The sequence below is a fragment of the Pygoscelis adeliae genome, unplaced genomic scaffold (assembly GCF_000699105.1).
Source record: "Pygoscelis adeliae isolate BGI_AS28 unplaced genomic scaffold, ASM69910v1 Scaffold77, whole genome shotgun sequence".
Taxonomy (NCBI): Eukaryota; Metazoa; Chordata; class Aves; order Sphenisciformes; family Spheniscidae; genus Pygoscelis; species Pygoscelis adeliae.
Genome location: NW_008825216.1, coordinates 5685387 through 5704534, shown reverse-complemented (window position 1 = coordinate 5704534; position 19148 = coordinate 5685387). Strand labels below are relative to the sequence as shown.

Sequence of the window (19148 nt, the reverse complement as noted above, 5' to 3'; positions counted from 1 at the left end):
GGGCAGGGAGGGTGATTATAGTATTTCACTGCCAATTTTGTGACTTGAAAGATACTGTGTATTAATAATTTTCTTTCATCAGCTACATTTCTTAGGGTTTCAGATGTCTTAAGTAACTTTGAAAGTCAAATAGGAGCATTATATATTTCAAGGAAAATAGAATAACTTGTGGCTGGTCCACAGAAGTTCTTGGCTTCTCGAGCTAAATGCTAGAAGCAGAATTATACATCTGACCTCTCAGGGCTGTATTTACATCATGCTGAGACGCAGTGCTTTCAGAACCTGTCAGGGTAGTCTTGTTGTTTTTGCCTTCCTTGGGGGAGAAAGCAAAGTCCTGAAGAAGTATTTTCATTCAGATTATTCCATGTCAGGTTATGAACTGTTTGATCTCCAAAGCATACCGTGACACAAATATGCAATCTTAAATGTCGGGTGGTCCTGTCTTCTGAAAGGGAAAGGTACACCCCACGGTCTCCGTTCTAAAAGGAGAAAGAGGGCGTCCTCTCCAGAACATGCATCCACAAGTGGGTTGGGAAAGGTAAAACTGCCTGAAGTTGTGCTGCAGTGCCACGCTCTTCTCTACACTAGAAGCGGTCTGCCGCTTCCAAACCAGACCTCTGAGTGGATATTTGGACCCATACGAAAGAACGTAAAACATGACCACAGGCAGTGGCTTTTGCACCACAGCATAAGAACTTCCCAGGAAGCCTGGCTTTGCTTGTCTATCTTGCTGCCGTTGAAAGCCAAAACCATCTTGTTGGTTTTCCTTTTTCTAATTTTTGTTCTAACAGACCCCTGCTTCCCTTCCATCAGTGTTTTTCCTGGATTTTGTTTCCAACACTGTTCTGGTGGGTCTGGGGCTGTGATGGCCCCTCTGGGCACTGACCTCCCCTCTCTCTTGGGCTTGGGGGGTGAAGGAATCATTTTAATGAAACTGACTGCTGCTATGGTGGCCTTTAGCTACTGTCATCTCTAGCGTGAGCCCTGGCACAGGCTACTCAGAAGAAGGAAGACTGTTGAAGGATAGAAAGTAGCACTTTCTTAATTCCTATATGGCAAGGTACTTAAGTCTTCCAAGATAGAAAAAAAATTTTTTTTTTTCTCGTGGATATTGGGGAAGTGCAGATCTATTTTATATTGTGTTGTGGGTTTTTTAAGCTGGGATTTTATCAGTTCTGAAGTCTTAAAGCATCTTAAGGGTGGTAAATCGCTATTCAGTAGAATTGCCAAATGAGCTTAGGGAAATGAATCCCTATATTTTAATATAGGGAATGGCAGTCACTGTAAATAATCCTCAACACCATTGCATCCATGGTTTGTTTATGCAGAATTTATCTAAGGAAAAAACTCCTGCTCTTAACTTTACGTCATGACTTGTTTTTAAAAAAAAAAATAAAATTGGACCACTAAGGCTTTTCGTCTTAGTTTTTTGCAGGCAGGGTGGGGTGTTGAGCTGTTTGGGAAGAGTTGCATGTATCCTTGCACTCACCTTATTCTAGCTGAGCTATAATTACTTACCGCTTGCTTATGTTCTGCATCTTTTGATAAAACAGTATGTTCTTAATGAAAACACGGAACTTGGTGCTTCCTTGCCTTGGAAAAATATCTAATGTATCTAATTCTTTAGAAAGGTCAGATGTTAGTCCATGAATCAAATTATGTGTAGTCAGCTGCTGACTGTTTAAAAAAAATTTGTTTTATAAATAATCAGTTGCTGAGTTAACATTTGCACTTTGATGAGACCTTTCTGAATATTAAATACTAGGTGTGCAAGACCTGCTAGATCTAGAGTCCCTTTGAACTTAACATGCACAATAATGTAGGACTCGAGATCAAACACTTCTAGTGAAAATGATATGCAACTAGGGCTTGTTTTAGACTCAGGCCCATAGATGCTATTGCGGTTTTATTCAGGAAAGGCCAGGTAATGAATGGAGAAAACATCACAAATCTGTAATGAACTTCAATGTTGTAATGAACAACTTTTGCTTGTAGCAAAAGCTAGTATTTGAAATGTCCTCTGAATTTTTTCAAAGCTGATCAGGCCCATCATGACAACAGCGTAGCTCTAAATACAGTAATGCTTACGTGTTCCTCAGAGTGAAATAAGGCTTAACTTTTATTAGCCTAAAGAGTGTCCAGCTAGTTGACAATCAAGATTACTGAAGTGGTGGTAAGTAAAATGAACATTTTGAAGTAATGTTCGCTTTTGGGTGGCTTTTGCAAGATCTGTGGTCACCTGCTTCCTTGACCCAGTGTTACCTCTCAGAAATGAGTACAGCTATCTGCACTGCAAGTAAAAACAAAACAAAGTGTCTGGAATAAGTGAAGAACTGGTCCTGCTGGAGTTGTTTCTCTTCCTTTAGAGGGGCATTATAATTGTAAAAACCACATATCTACACATACCCATTACATCTAATCCTTTACCTTGGAAGTAGATGGAGTTGTAACATGTTGCCAACTCTTTTGAAGACTAGAATGGAAGATTGCCTTTTAAATTACACTGTAAAGCTTTTTTGCTTTATATTTTCATGTAAAACATCTATGGCTTTCAAAATGCATCCACAACTGTTCTAATGTTTTAGTGCCGCTATTCTAATGTTTTAGTGCTGTGCATGCTTATGCACTGCTATCTCGGATGGCGCTCAAGTGCAATTGCTTTCTCCGACTCCTCTGCAGCAGGTCTAGGACTCTTACGTTTGCTTGCAGTTCGGACTTTTAAAAATTATTATTTTTATGTAGCTACAAAGATACATTTATGGAGAAAATAAGTTAGCTTTGCTGTGGTATCTACTATCTGGGAGTTGTCTAGCCATGGGCAAAGGTGTTATCTACATGCATCAAGATCAGAAGTTCAAAGCTGTGTCTTTGTGAAGGGCTTTGAAATACTGTTTTTCTTTAACCCTAAACAGAGTCAGATGGAGTTCAGCGTTGCATCTCTGTCCATACAAGAACAAGGTGGTGCCCAGTTGCAAAATGAACAGAGGCAGCCCGTTAAAGCAGCACCTGGTGTCCAAGTCCCTAAATCTTCTCAGGCCAATAAGACCCCTGGCTCTGATGGGTTGATAGCATCCAGAAAGGAAGAGGAGTCCTCTTTCTGGAAGATAAATGCAGAGCGCTCAAAGTTTGAAGGAGACAAGTCTGAGTTCCAGTCCCTGACCCCCAGCCAGATCAAGTCCATGGAGAAAGGAGAGAAACCCCTTCCCTCTTTTTACAGACAAGAGTCTACTCCAAAGGAGATGGCAAAAGCCGAAAAGCCCAGCATAACTAAACCAGAGAAGTCTGTCGCCCCCAGCCTACCTTCCATATCTCTCGAATGGGAGAAACCTCGACCCACTCAACACCCTGCTAGTTCTCTAGATGACTTCCTTCTTCCTGACCCACCACAGGACCTGGCATCTTCTAGGACAAATAAGGAAGATACTGATGGTACTATACTTACAGATCCGCAAATGCCTGGACAGGTAAGGACCGCTGTATCCACTGTCCTTAGATTTAAAAACTGTGTAGCACATTAAAATCTGACAAGTTTAAACTGGAAGATTAGGGACTCCATAAAGCGTTAAGCCATAGCTAAGCTTGCTAGCTTTTCATCCTGCAAATTTAAAGAAGTCTATTTAACCAACATGTTAACTGCTATTGTTTGTTTCAATCAAGTATTTTTTAATGTAGTAACATGCACAGGATAAAGCCATCATTTAAATGTAATAGCACAAACGCTGACATGGCATCCAGTGGCTAACTGGCAGCAACCTACCTAACAGTTTTGGGGTAAAGAGCTTGCTATAGCAAGTAAAAGAGTTGTTTGTTTGTTTGTTTGTTTTTGTTGAAACAGCAAAACAATGGAAAAAAAAGAAGTTTTTTAACTTGAAAAGTAGATAAACTAGAGTCTAGGATACTTTATTGGTACACACAGCATAGCGGTGAATGGTGAACTAGTTTCTCAGCTGTTTTAAGCAGTAGCCCAACAGCCATTTCCCAGTGCTTTGTTCCAGGCAGCTGGGCTGCTTTCAAATGTGTTTTCTCTTAAAGTCCAAAATGGAAATGGAATGAGTTTCCAGAATTAGCCTTCTCAATGTTTTTTTTAATAAAAAAACCCAAACAACTCAACAACAAAAACTAACCTTAAGCAGCTCAATAGCCAGCTGAAGCTATTTAAAAAGCAGATGCTGATCTGTGAGAAAAGAAAGGGAACAACAGGATATGACATGGTGAGGGAAAGAAAAGGAAGAGATCTGAAGCCTGAGAACTGTGAATCAGAGAAATGGAGTGGTTCTTCAAACGGAGCTCTGCAGTTCTGTTTGTCATTTGTAGCATCACTGACATAAGCCTGACATATCACCGTACACCTTAAGCATGTCGCATAGCTTTTTCTCTGCCGTATTTTCCCAACAGTGATTGTTGAAATTCCGAACAAGATGATGTAAGGTCAGAAAGATGCAGGATGAGGTAAATACTTGCAAGCGAAGGAAGTGGTAGCACTTAGGAGAGAACAATACTTAAGCCACTTCAGTATTTGGACCCCTATGTTTATTGTTTTCTTTTTTTTTTCAAGGTAGGACATAATGCTTCTTGAGCTGTTTTGCTACAAATTGTGACCGTGGTAGTCCTTTGATTTTAGTTAAAGGCTTTTTCATGTTTTCCTACAAATTAATGGTTTGTTACAGTTTTAATTCCTTTGTGAATGTTTTCTAGCTAACTGAAGTAGTTTGGAAAGCCTGATTTTTCTCTCTGTGGAGAAACAATCCTCCCACGTCAAAATGTGAACAGAGTAGCAGAGAAGATAGTATGACAGAATTTTCTTTGTTTCCTCTTTTCTGGATTATCTTCCCTGTTCTGGGGAAGAGAGCCGTGTTCTAGGAAGAGAATCCAGAGACTCAGCTGTGTCCCTTGAATAGTCTTCCTGAACACTAAAATCACCTTAAATGTCATGGCTAAAAGTGCAGCACTGCAGGAGTGAGCGTGTTCTTGATAGCCTAGTAAATAACTTGTTAGCAAAGTTTAAACAGTGTAGTTTTCTGGAAACAACTGGCTGTCATTGCAACAGGCAATCCGTTGAATTAGCGATGCTTGCATTCTGTGTCTTGTTTCATTCTCTGCAGTTCCCACTCTAGTCTAAAAATTGATCTTTATTAATTTTTCCACGGGGGAAAAAATAACATTTTGCCTGCAGACAACTACAAGAAGTTTACTTTTATCTGGAATTGCCTTTTTGGTCATTGTGAGTATTTTTCCATGTCTAGCATTTTCTGGTGTAGGTTCTTAGGTATCCTAGAGCAAGGTGAAGAACTTGAAATATTGGCAGTCAACATTTTAAACTTTCTTTTGTAGATAGGCAGTCAAGTACTGAGTTTGTAATACTGTAATTAACAACCACATCTTATTTTTTTGTTTTCCTTGCAGACTAGTACAAGCAGTGTTATCTTGAAGACTGGCTTTGATTTTCTAGACAACTGGTAAAAGATACTTCAAAATACATCACACCAATTTTGGGGAAGGAGTGGAATATCTTTCTCCTTGTATGTTAATTTACTAGCATTTGTGTCTTTTTCTAGAAGTAACTTTCAAACTCTTCAATGTTGCCTTTGTATAAACTTTTGTAATACCATATGCGTTTTTGTTTTTTAAACGGTGATAGAAGTGTGGTTTCATTTGGATATTTTTTTAATATCTGTTAAAATTTTTAGTAGCTACTGTATTGAGAGGATGGGAGAAGTTACCATACACGTGTTAAAGAAAAACAGATGAGAGTCTCCATAGCCTAGAAATGGAACCTACAGGACCAGATCGCTGTTTTCAGTCGAAACCTTGCTAGCATGGCTTGTAAGAAATAGCGTTGCACGTGCAATGGTTCCAAATAAGCAAATAATTCCATACTTCAGATAACTAGCAAAAACAGGATGAAAAATAAGCATTACAGAAGAATTGCATTGATTTCTATGTTTCATTTAGTTTGGGAGTAACTTTTGTACCACTTATTTGAAAACACTTTTCTTTTGAAGAGGGCAAAGGCACTGCCAAAATGATGGATCCAAAGAAGCACTGTCTTTGTACCCTACAAATCTGCTAAAATAACATAAGAGTGTTAGAAAAATGACCTGGGGAAGTGACAGGAGTTTCTGGTCTTTGGATTAAAGACTTGGGGGTGGGTGGAGGGGAATGGGACAACACCTAATGAATGGGAGAAACTGTCTTCAGGGAACACAAGCCTAATGATTTCACTGCCTCCTTACTAGAGCATAACTCTTCATAATAGTAGTGCTGGAAGTACAGCACTGGGAATTGCTGGAGTGTAGATTACCTTTGTGTCAGGAAACCACTATGTTTATGGGAGGTCATAGCAGTATAAGGCTTCTTTGTTTTTTAAGCAGCTTATCGTCTCAAGGACTCATCAACTTTGGTGCTTTTTTCCTCCTTGTGGGTACATTCTCTTCAGCGTTCAACATCTGGGTTACATTTGTTCCCGAGGTGCAGAGAGGCATCTCAAGGTGGCCCTCAGCAGACTTGCCTCCAGTTCTGCTTTCGAATGATCTTTGTTTGGTGTTTAAAATGTAGAGAACAAGACTAGCTGTCGTTTGAATCTGTCGTCTCTGAAATGCAGCATGATTTACACACTGACTCTCACTGTGTTTACCTCACCTTGAAGCCTTAATTCCCCCTACGCACAGCCAGTGACTGGTCTGCTCCAATGCCAAAGGTTAGACCTTTCCCTTTACCTCAGCAATAGTCCCATAGCATTTGTTGGGGGTAGAAGGCAAAACACGGGGGTCTAATGGATCCCAGCCAAGGCTATAAGAAGGTCACCATCTCCTAGACCGTAATTGTGCTAGGCTTCTCATGGATTAGCACTTGACATTTGGTTCAGTGCCAGGGGCAGTTAAACGTGCAGAATTGGATGCTCTAGGATTTTCTTCTGCCTGTTACAGGAAGAGTTTGAGATGTCCTGGAAGAATCCTTGCCTCTAGTCAGTGTACTGCTTGCTCTGAACAAGAAGAGGATGCTGATAGAGCATTAAAACTTACTTGTCGATCAAGGAAAATGCTGTAGGCTTCCCCCTTCCCCCTTCCCCCTCCCCAAGAAAAATAGAACCACCAAGCCCAAAACCTCCAGTTTTTCTAGTGTTTTCTTAAAAGGTTTCTTAGCTTAAGGAGAAGATTGCCACAGTGTATAAGTCATTGCGTAGCCTTATTTATAGACTTCTGAAAGCTTCTTTACGTGTTTCCTGAGATGTACAAACTCCTGCAATTCGTGGATATTGACTCTGCATTCAGCAGTTCAGAAAATACTTCTTGTTTCTGTCAGCCTGGACTTTACTGCTGGTTTTTTCTTAGCTGACCTTTTTTAGCATTTGCTAAGAGCATCCAGCATTAATATAGCTTAGAACAACTTTAGCACAAATTCTTTAGGTGTATAATTAGCATTGACATGCACCTTCTTTTCAAAGCTGACAAATGTTAACCCTGGGGTTTACAGTTACCAGCGAATCTAATTTTCTGTACATTCAGCTGCTGAAAAGGTATAAATCCAACGTGAAGATGCACATTCTAATCTTACTTTGATATGGAGAGATATGAAAGCAAAGTCTCCTACTGTTGAGGAGTGTTATCTTAAACCTCTGCTAAATACCTTAAAGCTTCTTAGGGAAGAACCTGGGCTGCCTGTCTCTTCCATCGGCTAACTCGACCCTAATACACATTGGGACCAGCTGGTAGAACATGCTGCAGAACTTTTTACTTATCCTGGTAGGTTTTTCCTGTGCTTTGACAAGAGTTGATGCTCCTTCTTTCTTTAATATGTTTTTATTAAACATTCTTACAAAAAAAATTGTACTTGGTCACATTTTATATTAACAATGTTTTAATAAAGTCACTTTAAATAGAACATTCAAGGCTTTTGTGCTGCTTTGTGTATTGTCCTTTATACTCTGCTTTCCTCAGTGCCATTGGCGTCATTTGGGGCATCTTGAATCTGCCTGAGAGGCAGCCAAGAATGATCTGGTCTAGAATTTAGAAACTGAATTTTTCGGATCAGGAAAAAAAACCAAATCAATACACTGCAGTTGTTTTTCAAGCTTTTAAGTGAGGCTGTTTAGGGAAGTATCTCTGCTTTATCATTTTATTGGGATGAGATTTGAGACTTTTTATAAAGACTAAAATCGATTTGTACTTCACTGTAATAGACTTAAACCTAACACCCCCCACCCCCAATATCTTCAGGTAATCCAAAGCAGTATCTGGATCAATATTGCAGGAGCAATTTGAAAACTGTATGTCGTGGTTTGACCTCAGCCGGCAACTAAGCACCACGCAGCCGCTCACTCACTCCCCCCCGGTGGGATGGGGGAGTTGCCTCTAGTCAGTGTACTGCTTGCTCTGCACAAGAGGAGGATGCTGATAGAGCATTAAAACTTACTTGTCGATCAAGGAAAATGCTGTAGGCTTCCCCCTTCCCCCTTCCCCCTCCCCAAGAAAAATAGAACCACCAAGCCCAAAACCTCCAGTTTTTCTAGTGTTTTCTTAAAAGGTTTCTTAGCTTAAGGAGAAGATTGCCACAGTGTATAAGTCATTGCGTAGCCTTATTTATAGACTTCTGAAAGCTTCTTTACGTGTTTCCTGAGATGTACAAACTCCTGCAATTCGTGGATATTGACTCTGCATTCAGCAGTTCAGAAAATACTTCTTGTTTCTGTCAGCCTGGACTTTACTGCTGGTTTTTTCTTAGCTGACCTTTTTTAGCATTTGCTAAGAGCATCCAGCATTAATATAGCTTAGAACAACTTTAGCACAAATTCTTTAGGTGTATAATTAGCATTGACATGCACCTTCTTTTCAAAGCTGACAAATGTTAACCCTGGGGTTTACAGTTACCAGCGAATCTAATTTTCTGTACATTCAGCTGCTGAAAAGGTATAAATCCAACGTGAAGATGCACATTCTAATCTTACTTTGATATGGAGAGATATGAAAGCAAAGTCTCCTACTGTTGAGGAGTGTTATCTTAAACCTCTGCTAAATACCTTAAAGCTTCTTAGGGAAGAACCTGGGCTGCCTGTCTCTTCCATCGGCTAACTCGACCCTAATACACATTGGGACCAGCTGGTAGAACATGCTGCAGAACTTTTTACTTATCCTGGTAGGTTTTTCCTGTGCTTTGACAAGAGTTGATGCTCCTTCTTTCTTTAATATGTTTTTATTAAACATTCTTACAAAAAAAATTGTACTTGGTCACATTTTATATTAACAATGTTTTAATAAAGTCACTTTAAATAGAACATTCAAGGCTTTTGTGCTGCTTTGTGTATTGTCCTTTATACTCTGCTTTCCTCAGTGCCATTGGCGTCGTTTGGGGCATCTTGAATCTGCCTGAGAGGCAGCCAAGAATGATCTGGTCTAGAATTTAGAAACTGAATTTTTCGGATCAGGAAAAAAAACCAAATCAATACACTGCAGTTGTTTTTCAAGCTTTTAAGTGAGGCTGTTTAGGGAAGTATCTCTGCTTTATCATTTTATTGGGATGAGATTTGAGACTTTTTATAAAGACTAAAATCGATTTGTACTTCACTGTAATAGACTTAAACCTAACACCCCCCACCCCCAATATCTTCAGGTAATCCAAAGCAGTATCTGGATCAATATTGCAGGAGCAATTTGAAAACTGTATGTCGTGGTTTGACCTCAGCCGGCAACTAAGCACCACGCAGCCGCTCACTCACTCCCCCCCGGTGGGATGGGGGAGGGAATCGGAAGGGTAAAAGGGAGAAAACTCCTGGGTTGAGATAAGGACAGTTTAATAGGTAAAGCAAAAGCCACACACGCAAGCAAAGCAAGACAGGGAATTCATTCACTCCTTCCCATCGGCATGGTTACGTATGGGTTTTAAAAGCATGTCACAAAAAAGAAGATGCTAGCAGAGGCCGCTGGGTAGTCTCACTTTCTGCCTTTTGTCTTATGCAGCAAGTTCTCAAAGTGTAAGAAAGAGACTCAAACGTGCAGCTACAAGGATAGTTTTTCTTCTGTGTGCCCACATCCACTTCTTCCAGAAATGTATTTTGAAAAACAACTCAATTTGGTTTATACTTGAGCTGAATTTCTACCAACAACTAAAAAGGCATTTGAAGAAGAATTCGGTTTGGAGAGACTCAACAGCCAATTAAGGGGTGGTATTCCAACTATATTTAGGATCTGGCCTACGCATAGTTTGCTTCAGTCTTTTTTAAGCTCTGTCTTAACTCTTAAAAGTCCTCTCTAATAAAGGCAAATCCACAGCATCTGGGTGCTGTCTCGGCATGCGGAGCCAGCAGGTCTCATGACTGAGTGAAGACTTGTAAAGGCAGAGTAGAAAACACGCTGTGGCTGCCTGCCGAAGGATAGGGATCAATTTATTTATTGGTGACTTCAGTCACAGTTGCTGAGGTTCAGATGGTGCAGAGCTGTCTTTGAGGTCACGGCTGTGGGTGCTGCAGGCAGAGTCCCGTCGATCACTCAGCCACAGCATCCCCCAAAGAGCTCGCAAGTCACGTCCCTGAGCTACAAACCCAACTTTGTAGGCGTTATTCAGAGACAGGCCCCCGGGCTTTGCTGTCCAAGTTTGCTCGTGACCCACTTGAATCAGTATGTTCTTGTTAATGAGAGGACAAACCCATAATTTGGCTGTCCTACATTTGTGAGTTAATGAGTTAATGCTAGTGAAAGCCTTTACAGAGCAGGTAAGCCAGGCACAGCTGATTCTTCTCAGCAGGATACTTTCTGCATTTCTACTGAAAATCTCTGTTATTGTCCCCTTTTCACAAGTGGGCTTTGCACATAATATAACCAAGTAGTTCACAATGAGGATCTACATCTGACCTCCCACCACCTGGGGAGCTTTGACAGCACCCTCTAGAGTCAATGAATGTGAGGTGGGAGATGATCACAAGATTTGTTTGCATCCCTAATCCAGCAGTTCCCCGGTGGTACTGAACTGCACCCAAAGGATGCTGATCTGAGACCAAGTTTGTTCCATCCTAATGGAGCAGAGAAGGAAATCTCACGATTAGCTCATCCCTCTCCTTCAACAGATCCTCTGTCCCCTAAGATCCTCTTCCCAGGGGCATTGCTCCTTCCTGTTCTCTTCCCTGCTGTTCAAGGTGAAGATGCCAAGGGACAGACCACAGCTCATCCTGCTCCTCACCAGCAGCCTGATTTTCTTGCCAGCACAAGTTCATGTGTTCAGCACAGCAAAGGTACCTTCTCCTAGGGCAGCTGCTGGGGTGGACAACCAGCCATTACCCCTGAGCCATGCTTGGCTGAAGCCTGACAGCCGTGTCTCTACTCACCTTCAGCCCAACACGTTACTTTTAAAGCTTACCATTTTTCTGTAAGCATCACTGTGGATTTTACTCTGGATGTCTTCTGGGGCAAAAGATTCCATTAGGCAACCTCTAAATCACAGCATTTATCAGCTCTGCTGCCCAATGACTGTGAAACTTGGACCTCATACAGGACCAAGATACAGGGCTAAATGCCCTTGGCAGCTCAGGATTTTACTGGGATGCCAACAAGTCAAAAAACATGTAGCTGCCCTGAAAATAGCTTACTGCAGTTTTCCTGTAATGCTTGTCTCCAAAACGAATGGAGGAATGGGAAAAAAAAAAAGGGTGGGGGAGGGAAAGGGTCTTCTGTGTTTTTTGGATGGTTCAACAATTTCAGTGACCAACCAGAAGTTTACACAAGGGCCTGACCTCAGCCTTAGCTTCCCTCCTTACCAAAAGTGGCAAGAGTGCCGGGGACCCTGAAGTTCAGCTGGCCATTCATCTCCTGGGCTCGTTCTCTGAAGTCCCATAACCAGAGTGAAGGCGGCCTTTGAAAATTTCCCACTTGCAGCTAGATACCAAGTATGTTACAAGGATTGCTTTTGCTGCTGTAAAGTGCCAGCTGCTATGAAAAGATGCAGTGGCATGCAGCATCGCAGTGGAGACGGGAGAAGAAAGAAAGGTGACGGAAGAATGAAAAAAGTTCAAATGGGAGGAGAAAATTCACTGCGTGGGTCCCCTCCACCCTGACGTTTCCCAGCTACGTGAGCTGAAGCACTGGCTCCAGTGAGCTTGGTGGCAAAATTTATTTTGATTTGTAGGAAGCCCGGACTTATTACAGCTGTTTGTTATTAAAGGGTTGACTGAACATCCTGCTCTCCTTGCCACATTTTTCAGAGCTTACATCTGCCAAGAAGGAAACTTCTGGTGTGTGCCTATAAGCTTATGTTTAAGAAACCCGGCTCTGGCCCGTGTGTTGTACCGAACCCTTTGGCTTCCACCCCTGTTTGGCTGCAGCTCAGTTCCTTCAGAGCACAGAATACTGGAAATGCTTGTGGCCAGTAATTACAGCTTTTTTTCACTTCTCCATCCTGGAGAAACTGAGCTCCTACCAGTGGTTCAGGGCACCTAGGAGCTCCCACCAGGCTGGCAGAGTGCAGGCAGCGACCGGCGGCTGTTGGAGGGACTGAGCTGCCGGTAGCTGCTGCCCAGGGCTGCGCTGCTGCCTCTAAGCCCTTCAGCAAATCCCATGACCTGCGGTCTGAGACACATTGAGCTGACTCCAGAAACTGAGTCTGGCCAAAGTCACAGCAAAAGTACCCACAGATGAGAGTTTCTTGGCCCACTGCCCTGCCAACACAGGAGTACTGCTTATTGCTTGTCCTCTGTTTTGTCCTCTCTGGCTCTCATCTCACCGAGAGAATGGTCTTGCTGTCACTGAAGTCATGCAGTGTCATCTTAGCAAGAAGATGTAAAGTTGCAAGACATTTTAATAACATAGCTAGGTGTCAGGTACTTGCTTCCACTGAGGCACACCTGGTGTATTAAATTTCAAGTAGATCTTGGTTGCATTTTGTCCAGAAACCACTAAAAGGAGTTGAGGAAGGGGACAAAAATCCCAGATCAAACCATTTTGAGTGCCCAATCTTTGGTCAAGTTGTACCATATCTCTACCACCCAAGCTTTAAGTCGACCCATTAAGTGTGTTATCAACTCAACTGACTGTGTGGAAATCCCACAATGGCCCCAGGGAAGCTCCTCGTCACTAAGATTCACCGGTAATGTTACAGGAGCACAGGTGACTAAGAACACTCTTAGCAAAGAGCGGCGTACGCTCCTGTACGGTCTTTCCACCAGCTGGTTCAAAACCAGTGCTGGCTGGGAGCAAGCAAAGCTTGCTTATGACTTAGAAGAATGAACTTCTGCCCTGTAGCCCCGTGCAATCCCTCATCACTGATGTGTCCAGCACCTCTCTGCCAGGAACGTTTGGTCCCCCTATTCCCAGCATGGCAGGAACTTGCCCAAGCACCAAGCCGGGTCCCTCAGGCCTACAGCCATGCTCCAGTGACTGAGACCTCTCCCTGCCCAGACAGTCACTGGTCTAGGTCACTTCTAGCAGACAGCTGTCCATTTTGGGTTATCCGGGCTCTCCAAGGCTCTAGGCGGGGTTTGGTGTTGACGGATGGAGCAGGAACCGGGAGCTGGCGAGGTGGGCACTAGTTCGCCTGCCTGCAGCCCAGCCTGCTCCAACACTGGGCTTGCCCTTTTAAAGGAAGGTTTCCCCTCCCAGGCTGCCGGCTCGCTCCCCAGCAGCACGGTTTGTTATTGCAGAAGCAGCTTAGCAAAAGGCCCTGTGCCAGGACGGGACACTTCCCCTTCAAGGCATTTAGCTGTCAGTAGCATGTAAGCTAGGCACCAGAGCCCGTCTGCAGCCCACTGGTGCGATCCTCATGACCCTCAGCACAGCAAAGCATTTCATCTTGAGCTGTTATCCGCTCCCAAATGTTCTGCCTTCCTGCCAAAGCCCCCACCACTGCAGCAAGCACCTCAGTGGTCAGGCCACAGGAAGGCTGACCAGCAAAGTCTCCTAAAACACTCAGTTTAAAGCTCCCTGCGCAAACTTCTCACGCATGCCTGGAAAATCAGGCACAGAAGTATTTGCAAAGCACGGCCATTATGAGACTGCTGGATTTTTGTGGGCATTCTTTAAATATGTTATTTTTGTCTCTCCCAACATCTTTTTTTTCCACTCTAAAGGGTGCAGAGCCCTGAGATGTGCAGAGCCAGCCCTCGGTCCCTTTGCTGGCATCAGCCCAGAGGTGGGCATCGGGGGTCACGACGTCACCAGCATCCCACTGCCCTTTCCTCACAATGGAGCCCAGCTCTTTTCTCACTCCAACACCGCTCCCTGAAGTCAAAGGACTTTCACCAGTGTAGAGCCGGAAGAGTAGACAGAAAAACTGGGTCATGATGGTGATGTCCTGGTAAGGGAAGTTACACGATGATAAACAACAGAATCAGGGGTGGCTTCTGAATCTGGCCTCAGAGGTTTTACCCAGCAGTCGGTGACCGCAGTTACAGCAGACTTCAACTGACATGAAAAAAATCCAAATCCTGACTCCTTTCAGCTGTACAGATTCAGTTAAAATCCATAAAAGCAACAGGCTGAGTCCTTCTTAGTTCATTTGCAATGAGTCCCCCAGGGCGTTACTTTTGCTAGAAATGCCATTAGCATTTACTGTTAAGTTCACTGGGAGGCACTTCTGGTTTTAATTATATAGCCCTTATAACGCTTCCTCTGGCACTCTCTTAGTATGGAAAAAATGAGCATAGGATGTAGACAGATAAAAAACCTATTAATTCCAGGACTAACAATGCCAGATCAGTATAGTGACAAACAGATTTGTCTCCGTAACCCAGCCCAAACAGCCGGCTTTCAGTGTTCAGATAGGAATGTACCAAATATGACAAAAATGTCTTTATCTGGGGAAGCTAATTTTAGACATAATTTTTGGCCAGGCAGTAGAAATACTTAGGGAAGAAATTATTAAACTTCCAATTAAAAACATGTTTTTGTAGGACACATTGCACCCAGCATTTCAGAAGCTGTCTCCCCGCTACATCCATCACAGGCAGACTCTGGGGCAGCTGCTCAGCCGCGCTGCCACATAGAGCCAGCAGCGCCCATCCATCCTCTCCCCTCTGCAGCTTCTCCCTGTCTCTGTAACACCACCAGCCAGCAGACCACGATGGACCGGAGCTCTGGTTTTCTGGGTACTCCTAGGACATGCAGCCCAGCCTGACCAGCACCCACCCGAAACACACGGGCTCCGGGGGAGCAGCGTTTGCCAGCAGCTCCCACGAGTCTGGGAGAGGTGATTGCCAGCCCTCGTGGTGTCTCAGCCTCCAGGCCAGCACCATACCCACCTCACGTCCTCATCCACCCTGGAGAGACAAGGGTCGGGCACTGCCACCGGTGGGGGAGCAAACCAGGTTCCTGCCCCACAAAAGGGGAAAACCCAGCATTTCAGAGCTTCCCACTGCCTCAAGATGGGGCCGAGGTATTTCACAGTTTAAATTAAAAAAAAGGCAGCAAAAGCAAGGTAGAACCCAACAGCTCCAGCATCCTCCTGGCACACAGGTAATGCAGCTCGATTCCCTGCTCTGCTCACACAGCTGAGCTGCCTGTGCGGGGCTGAGAGGCTGCAAACCAGCCCCAGTGAGGGCAGCGACTATCCTGAGATGGGGGGAGCCAGATCCGAGCTGCCAGACTGACTTGAGAAGTGCGGGCAAGACGTGCAAGTGCATTCACCACACATAGCGTTGTAAACAGAGTAATTATAACCCAATTAAAAAGAAAGGAAAAGCACGTGGCTCATAAACAAGCTGTTACTAGAGAGGTGCACTGAAAGATTTTTAATTGATCCAGAGCTCGGCTGTTTAAAAATTCATAGGCTTCAAGTTATTTCTGCCATGTCTAAAATCGCTTTTGAGTTCAACAGCCTTAGCGCTTGCAATCAGCTACCTGCAAAATGTGCTCAGTTCAAAAGCCCTTACCTACAGCTGATCCATTTTTGTGTAGCACGTGTTTTCTTCCCGTGCCCAGTCATTGCAGGAGACAGCAGGACTCAGAATCGGTGGCGGCTGTAGGGAAGGGGCGTTCACAGTCCTGAAGGACACCAAGTGTCAACAGGATGCAAACAAATATATACGGATATTTTCAAATTCAAGAAATCGGGGCTTAGAAGTGCTCACTCTTGATAACAGCAGTTGAAACACTGAAAATCTGCCAGTGTTTCCCCTTTCAGCAAAACTCAGGGTCGGGGCCAGCTCCCTCTGTCACGTTGTTTCCAGAGCAGTTTGCAGCACAGCCTGGCTCTTTGCTGTCCCTTTTGGCAGCAGGGCTGGGCTTCCACCCCGAAGCGCCTCCTCCTGCTCTGGTGCCAAAGGGGTGACCTAGGATGGGAGCCACGGACAGCCGAGCTGCAGCCATTGGGGCATTGCTGAGGAATACCCCCGCTCAAGTCTTTGCCTGCAAACTTGGCGTGACCTCAGATTACTCGATTCACCTCGAGATGCCCTTGCAGGTTGTCCTGCGGGGATGCTGGTCGTGTGTGTGTAGAGGACATATGAGCCTAAGGACAGTAATGTTGACATTTGTTGTCATCTTCTGAGGGCCAGCTAGATAAAGACCGTGGGGGCCTGTGAATCAGTTTTTTACATATGAAGTAGAAAATGAAAATAGAAATAGAATAGGAAAACTTCCTGGCAAAAGCGGTTGCTAATAACCATGGTAAAGACCATGTGCTCATGGCCCGTCTCGGCCTCAGTGAGACTAGCGACGGCAGTGTTTCCCTTCTCAAATTACTCATAGCCCACAGTTCTTCGCTGTGAAGAGCCAAACAGGACGCCCCTTTCTCCGTTGACTGTATGAGCAGTAGCCCAATGAATGAACTTGAAAATTTTGTTATTACCGGACATCATTTTGTTCCAGTGTTGAAGTTATTCCAAAGAGCTTTTCTGCACTGACATCCTTCGGATATTCTCTTGCTAACGGAAAGTACATCGAGATTCTTGTTCTGAGACTTCCAGTGAAAGCAGGAGGCTCTCCTCCTGGTATCAAATGGCAACACTCACCTCAGGCTGAATGCCAGCACGCAGCTCAAAGCATCGTTTTAACCTCCTGAAAAGCAGCACAAAGCATCAGCTGAAGTCACTTGGAAGCCGCCTCATGGTGGGAAGTGCAAGAAATAGACCTTTGTAAGTCATTTGAGATGGTGGCAAAGACATCTTTGTGGACACTAGTCGAAGGCACGGGCTAGCGGTGGAGTAAACGTCCCCACACTTTGATAGGCTTCATGCTGGGACCTGCACAGGGACGCTGCCGCAGTACAAAATCGCAGCTGCCCAGTTTACCAGCAGCACTGAGGTGACCTGCAGAGGTGGCACCCACTGGTATGCAATAAAAGCAAGTGTTTGCTGGAGCAAGTCATTCTCAGTACAATGTATGGAAAAATTTAAATTCAAAATACACTAATGAACAGAAAAGGCCTTCTCAGTTGCCAAACATGCCTGAAAAGGAGCTTTCTATAGCCCACGGGTGTTTCAGGACACTCACACATAGTGGGAACAGGATTGACGTGGGACAGGACACATCCCGGCTGTGCATACGTGGTGGCCCTTTCTGGGGGAGGGCTTCCCAGCTCTCAGCAAGGGCAGTAACAGGGAGCCTCTCTCCCTGATATTGCTGTGTGCCATGTTTCTGGCAGGCAGCTGCTGCTCCAAAATCCTGCTCTGCGAAAACAGAGGCTTATTGCGTCTCTAAGGGGAGGCAGACCCAGAGTTTCACCCATGCTCGTGCTGACAGCTGGCAGAGGTAGAGGCAGCACCTCCGAAACGCCTGCCACGGTATGCACCCAAGGCCAGCCTTGGAGCTGCTTTCGGATGCACTTTTTACTCATGGATCTATAGCTTTTTGTTTATTTTATTTTTAACCTCCTTTGCAAACACAGCTAAACATCCTGCTCCGTGCCTGGAGGTGGCACGAGGCCTCTCCACTGATGATGCCCCACTGAAGGTCAGTTTTGCGGCTTTCCAGGTGATCTGCAGTGGAGGGCACCGTGTGCCACCAATGCCAAAAAGTAGCTAGCATGTCTAATTTTAGCCTCAGGAGCACTGAAAGCCCTCTTTGAGTTGCAGCATACCTTGATAAATCATTTAAATCAATGCTGCTTGGCCTAAAGCTGGCTTTCAGATGGGAAAGGCTAAGTGCTGAATTTTAAACATAATTTTGACTGAAGCTGAAGGTGTCTGCCTTCAGCATAGAGTTACCCAGGGTGTCTGAGGCTTGCAGGGACTGGGAATTAAGAGACACCAAGAAGAGGCAAAAATGCCTGGGATATTTTTGTTTTGCTGCAAATTTGACTGAGAATAAATCTACGTGTGCAATGTATATGCAGGATGACAGCTAGGAGCACGGAAATAAGCAGCAAATACCTGCAGGGTACAAACCATCCTTCAGGTCTATGGATGGACACCAGGGACAGCTGGTTCCTTGTTTCAAGAAGACCAACCACATTGTAGAGGCTTCACCAACCTACACAGCAAAGGGACCGACTGGGGAAAAAAAAAAAGGCATTTTGCTCGGAGTTCTGTGTTCGCTGTTGCCTGCTTGGCCCAGCCACTTGGCCAATATTTAGAGTTTTGAAGGCTGGCTCCCACTGAGAGGCAAAACAAGTGATGCAAGTTTGATAGGGCCTTTGGCATGACGGGGTTTGTTGATGGAGAACACCCACGCTCGCCGCGGGCACCGGCCACAGTGGGCTCTTCCTTATAGCTACCACATCCAGGTTCCCCACGTCGGCATGTACGCACGTGCCTACAACTTTCCCTTCAGGGGTCCCTGAAACCCAAGGGATATTTTTTGTTGGCTTTGCAAGCCCGATGTGTTACTGCGTAACTGGAGAAACTGAATTTTCCCCTTGGGACAGAGGTGGGTCTGTGACTACAAGCAATTGTCTGTGCAGAGCAGGCTTGGGGCTTTGGTACCCTTTCCCAATTAATTGTGAAACTGGATAATCCATGCATGGCAAATCAAAAGTTTGCTGTCAGTACCTTTAGGGGACCAGCTGCCTCACTACTAGGGGTTGTTACTGAAGCCTTGTATGCAAGCTGTCCTACATGTATATAAAATACATGTATATATAGGAAAAAACATTATTTATATTACATATTTTATATAAACTTAATATATATATATGTATTAATATGCCTCTGAAGCAGTAGTTTTCCATGTCTCCTGCCCTTGCTTGTGCATTTGAGAGATGCCCAAGAGCAGAGAGACTACAGGGAGAAAAGG

General features: G+C 44.3%; 1 protein-coding gene across 1 annotated transcript in view; it reads left to right on the top strand.

Moving 5' to 3' along the window:
- LOC103921250 (chromosome unknown open reading frame, human C1orf198) overlaps window positions 1–7881 on the top strand; it is a 14513-nt gene extending 6632 nt beyond the window's left edge. The window contains exons 2-3 of the mRNA XM_009329190.1: window positions 2913–3464; window positions 5404–7881. Coding sequence (XP_009327465.1) covers window positions 2919–3464; window positions 5404–5460 — 603 coding nt within the window. The 5' untranslated portion in view covers window positions 2913–2918 and the 3' untranslated portion in view covers window positions 5461–7881. The remainder of the gene's footprint in view (window positions 1–2912; window positions 3465–5403) is intronic.
- The last annotated feature ends 11267 nt before the right edge of the window (window positions 7882–19148 follow it).